The following is a 5,254-nucleotide window of genomic DNA, read 5'->3' on the forward strand; positions in this document are numbered from 1 at the left end:
TTAACATCAAGTACCTTATAAAAATGATAACTCTAACAATTTCTTTGTCCTTAACACCCCTCAATTTCCAGGAATTAGTCACTTCAACAGTCTTCGATGGTTATACGGGTATCCAAAATACGAACGAGATGGATGTTTGTTGTCCCAACCATTCTTCTTAGTCCCGATCCCGACAAAGAAAAGGTATAATTTCTAACAAAGTTTTCGTATTGTTGATTCCTAGGCGTAGTGCTTCTTCCCCTATGCTGCCTATCGGTACTCGTGGAGTAGGGTTGACTTAACCCATAGGATAGGTGTGTAACCTTTCGCTGAATACTAGAATTGATAATTGAAGCATCTGAGGCTGCATTAATCGTGGATACACGACAGAAGGAATTGTTTTATTTACAAACTTCACCTTTACAAAAAGAGTAGATTTATTTCAAATTTGTTTTCTTTCTATTCTTTCTATCCCGAATAATGTATCTTTCTCCGAAGACTGAAAGCAGTAAATAAAAAAATCAAATCGCACCATCTCTGTAATAGGTGAATGCCTCTTTTTCTCCTGAAGTTGTCGGAATTATTCGTAATAAGATATTGGCTACAATTGAAAAGGTCTTATCAATAAAATTTCCATTTATCCGAGATCTAGGCATCGGTAACAATCCATTCTATAATTTTTTTATTTTAACTACCTCTTGCGAGAAAATGATCCCACAAACAAAGGAATTAATTGTACAGTACGAAATAACATAAAAAAGAATCATTAAAAAAAAGATATGACCTTCTATTCAAACTATTCAAATTATTTGTTTTTTTGAAAGGAATCAATAGAAGAAAATATTTGAATCCGATTAGATTCGATTTAATTTAATCCAAATGTAGTTGTCTAAGAATGAAAGGAACTATTCCGATTTCATCGAAGTTGAAGAATCAAAGAATTTATCTTACCGATTCGGCTAATTATAGAAGGTTTAATTGATATGACCCAAAGGTTAAAAAGACTCGAATAATCATTCTATGATGAAAATAGAATAACCATCTGTTTTGTGTTGTGTGCATTACATAGTGGGTATAAACTATAGAATCAAATAGAAAAATTCCTGGGATGATTCATGAATTTGAAATAGATCCATGGGAGTAAGGAGTTATTATTGAAAGATCTAAAACTGGAAATAAATCTTATAAATTTTATGAATATGGAATCATAGTCTAAAAAAGAAAATATAATCATGATCTAAAATAAACGTATCCATTAGAAACATAGTATAAAAAAAAAAATGGATCGATTGATTCGTTCTAATTCATTGATTAAATCTTCTGGTATAAATATTTTAATGTAATAAAGAATAAATATTGGAAAAAGACGTGACTTCGCAAAAATGAATAGATATATATATCTATTTTTTTAACAGTTTTCACAAAAAAATGTATCCCCCCCCCCTTGCCCTTGAAGGAAGGCTTTTTCTTTGCTGAAACGTTTTCTATATTTTTATAGTTAGAATCGACGCTACATACCTATTCAAAAATAGAATATGAAATGACTCACTATTCACCCGGTTTTGGGGCCATAATCATTGTGTAGGAAAGATGGCCGAGTGGTTGAAGGCGTAGCATTGGAACTGCTATGTAGGCTTTTGTTTACCGAGGGTTCGAATCCCTCTCTTTCCGTACCTTTCAACCAATTCACCGATCTTATTGACAGCAATGGATCAAAGCAAATAACAATGGATACCATTATTCCTTAGACCTTTCTTTGATTTTGATATAGATTCCTTATTCCTAATTTATTTAGTACGGAAAATACTGTAAAGAGTGGACAACAGGGAATGAAAATTTCCCTACCGATCCGTGATCCATGATCCTTGAATGGGAGAAAGATCCCCATATCAAATTCCTTACTTTTGTCGGTCTTTTTGCTTAGGCGAAAGAGGGAAAAGGTGTCCGAACCCTTGTTGTTTTATTTTAATTAGGTTTAAGTCTGACGAGAATAATATTCTACAACTAGCAATTCATTTATTTTCAAACAGACCCATTTACTATCTATTATTTGATTGACTAATCCTTTATATTGGAATGGGTGAAAAGTCAAATGTTTTGGTAATTCCTCATCACGAGGAGATGAATCAAGACAATTTTGAATCAGAGCTCTAGATTTTTGTTCATCCCTCGCTGTAATAATATCTTGGGGTTTGCAGCGATAACTTGGTATATCTACTATACGACCATTAACTAAAATATGTCTATGGTTAACTAATTGGCGGGCTTGGGGAATAGTCGAGGCCATACCCAATCGAAAAAGGATGTTATCCAAACGCATTTCAAGTAATTGTAGTAAAACCCGACCCGTTGACCCTTTGGCTTTTCCGGCAATACGAACGTATTTAAGTAATTGTCGTTCTGTAAGACCATAATGAAAACGCAATTTTTGTTTTTCTTCTAAACGAATACGATATTGAGATTTTTTACTGGAACGTGATTGGTTTCTAAGATCGCTTCCGGCTTTAGGCCTTTTACTAGTTAGTCCCGGTAAAGCCCCCAGACGTCGTATTTTTTTGAAACGAGGCCCTCTGTAACGCGACATAAAGACTCCTTATTTTATTGAAATTTCATAAACTTAAATTAAAACTAAACTAAATGATAAATGAAGCGACATCCCCTAGAGTATTTACCACAAAGAATAATTAGATGAATTGGATAAATATCCGGACCGTATTGGATTTGTATATTTATAAAAAAAATGAAAGGTTCTTTTCGTGATTTGTTATACAGGGATCTAGCTCCTCTAATTTTTTATTTAGAATTTGAAGTTCCTACGACATAGTAGATCGGTGACTCTTGGAAAAAGGGGTACGAAGCTTTTTCAATATTCTTTGATTTCACAATATCAATTATGTAAAAAAATCAAAAAAATAAAGAAAAGCCTGCTATCGGAATCGAACCGATGACCATCGCATTACAAATGCGATGCTCTAACCTCTGAGCTAAGCGGGCTCGCATAACAAAAATTGTACATACATAGGGATTTAGTAAACTACTGGGATCTTAGCTATTAATTGTTCATTCTTAGTTTTCATACCATAATTAATATGAATATAGAATAGAATTTCAAATAAATATTAAATAGTTGAATGAATATATTCTCGAACATAACGATTAATATTCGAAATGGAATCTAATTAGATTAGAATCTTATTCTACACATTCTAATCTTACTTATTTATTCTAATTCTAGATAGATTCTAAGATAGATTCTAATTTGAAATAATTCTAATTCTAAATAGTTAGATCAATTAGAAATTAATAGAATAATATAATAAGAAATTTATATTAATAAATTTCTTTTTTTTTAGTCATTTTTAGTTATGTTATAGAGGGGCCGCCTTAACTTAAGGAAATTAAAAAAGTAAAGGCTACGAATAAAAAAAAAATGAAAAAGAGAAGGCCGTAATCCAGATCATAATGAAAGATTCCTCCGCTTTCGTTCGGAAAGATAAAACAAAAAAAAAAAAATCGACCGTTCGAAGATTCAATTCACACGATAAAATGATGAATATACAGGATAAGAGAGGCATCACATAAAGTTTAATATATGGTAATTTGAGTTGATTATATATATTCCAAAGTCTATATTGAAATTGCGGTGATAAACGGACGATAGAAATCATGTTCTGATAGCATCAGACTCACTGGATCCTTATGCATGATAAAGAGATGAAAAAATGGAGATTAAACTAACAATAGAAAAAATACGAGAAGTAAAACTGACTATTTCGCATTATAGGAATGTTGGATGTAATAAATTAAAGATTTCACGGCATAAAATGAAGAGAAAAAGTGAATATAAAGGTCGAGTAAGAGGACTCATATAACATGAAAGATCCTAATTACTGATAAAAACATAGTTAATAGATAAAGACAAATGAATAAATGCGGCAGAATAAATGGCGAAAAATGTAGTAAGAAATTAGCGATACATAGCAGGACTTAATTGGATTAGCCTTGGGTATGTGTAACAGCAGTCTACCAAATGTATTAAACTTCACAATTCAGAGAAGAGAAACATGGCATACACACCTTCTCTTCCAAATTTCTTTCAATGAAGAGCACCAACTGCTTTAATTTTTCCAAATATTGCACATTGTCATGCCTGGAAAAAGATAATTGACATGAGAGAAAAGAAATTTCAGTGGAAGCACCTCTTATTAACTGATATTTGTAATTCTTCGGAAGTTCTTTAATTGTAATAATAAATGTAGTTTTAACTATTGCAGCTTCCCAATATTGCACCAATATTGGTGCTTTCTTCTAACAAAAACAGTCAACTTAAGATAAGAGGACAGTTCCATCATTGGTTGTGGTTTTCACTGTTTATTTGGCAAGATAGTAACATATTCTATATTTAAAGAACAATTAGAATACAAAATTTAAATAGCATAAATCAAGTCCAAATGGGCACAATTTTCAGCAGAAAAGAAGAAAGAAAGAGTATGTGCTTGCATGCAGTTATGAAGAGGCCCATACCTTAGATATAGCTGTAGATTATATTCTCCCTTCGGAAGTTTTGAAAAATTTGGATAGACATCACCCATTGCATATATACGCTATTATTGAAAAGGAAAAAAATTGAAAAATTGGAATTTAGGTCAGCATATATACATGAAATAGGATTTGGAAGTGAACAACTATTACAAAACAAAAAAGGCAAAAGAAAAGTGCTAGAATATAAAAAGAAAAAATTCACCAATTACTTCAGGGTATGTTATTCAAAAATATTACATTTGAGATTGCTCATTATATCCTTTAACTTCCTTTAAATATCAAGTGTATACGACTTTTACTCTAATGAAATAGCAAGGTACCTTGTTTGTGTCAGAAATCATATAAAATTGAGACTCAAATTTAGTGTCATATACACGGTTGTTAAGTAATGGTATTTGAGGTTTTACTTCAGCTGAATCTTCCAATTTGAACTTGTAACTGTAGAATTAGAAGAATAAATAGATCAATATAAACTCAAAGTGGAGCTAAATGAAGCAGCAAATGAGCAAAAATCACAACATAACTCACGTTAATGTCAGTGCCAGAATCTGTTTTCCAGAAGGTAGTTTGTCACGATTTGTTGCAAGTGTACAAAGTTTAGAATCAATAGGGCGATATGGAATTCTTATCTGGAACAAAGAAAGGTAAAAGATATGTATTTCAGTACAATTGACATCATCAAAAGAAATTTTATTCATAAGAGAACCTATATCATCTGTACAAGGGGGCCAAC

At 31.8% G+C, this 5,254-nt stretch overlaps 1 protein-coding gene and 2 non-coding genes across 3 annotated transcripts; 1 reads left to right on the forward strand and 2 right to left on the reverse strand.

Annotated features, from left to right (window-relative positions):
* Positions 1–1,563: 1,563 nt before the first annotated feature.
* TRNAS-GGA lies at positions 1,564–1,650 on the forward strand. The gene has a single exon. It is a non-coding gene; the product is annotated as a tRNA-Ser (tRNA).
* A 1,250-nt stretch (positions 1,651–2,900) lies between these two features.
* TRNAT-UGU lies at positions 2,901–2,973 on the reverse strand. Its single transcript has one exon. It is a non-coding gene; the product is annotated as a tRNA-Thr (tRNA).
* A 1,041-nt stretch (positions 2,974–4,014) lies between these two features.
* LOC115973717 (tripeptidyl-peptidase 2-like) lies at positions 4,015–5,150 on the reverse strand (the record flags this gene model as incomplete). Its single annotated transcript, XM_031093979.1, has 4 exons — positions 4,015–4,129; positions 4,504–4,583; positions 4,842–4,959; positions 5,050–5,150. Coding segments are annotated over 4 exons (414 nt in total), but the record flags the coding sequence as incomplete, so codon positions are not given.
* Between the last annotated feature and the right edge of the window lie 104 nt (positions 5,151–5,254).

Source organism: Quercus lobata, unplaced genomic scaffold (genome assembly GCF_001633185.2).
Source record: "Quercus lobata isolate SW786 unplaced genomic scaffold, ValleyOak3.0 Primary Assembly Scq3eQI_2019, whole genome shotgun sequence".
Classification (NCBI taxonomy): domain Eukaryota; kingdom Viridiplantae; phylum Streptophyta; class Magnoliopsida; order Fagales; family Fagaceae; genus Quercus; species Quercus lobata.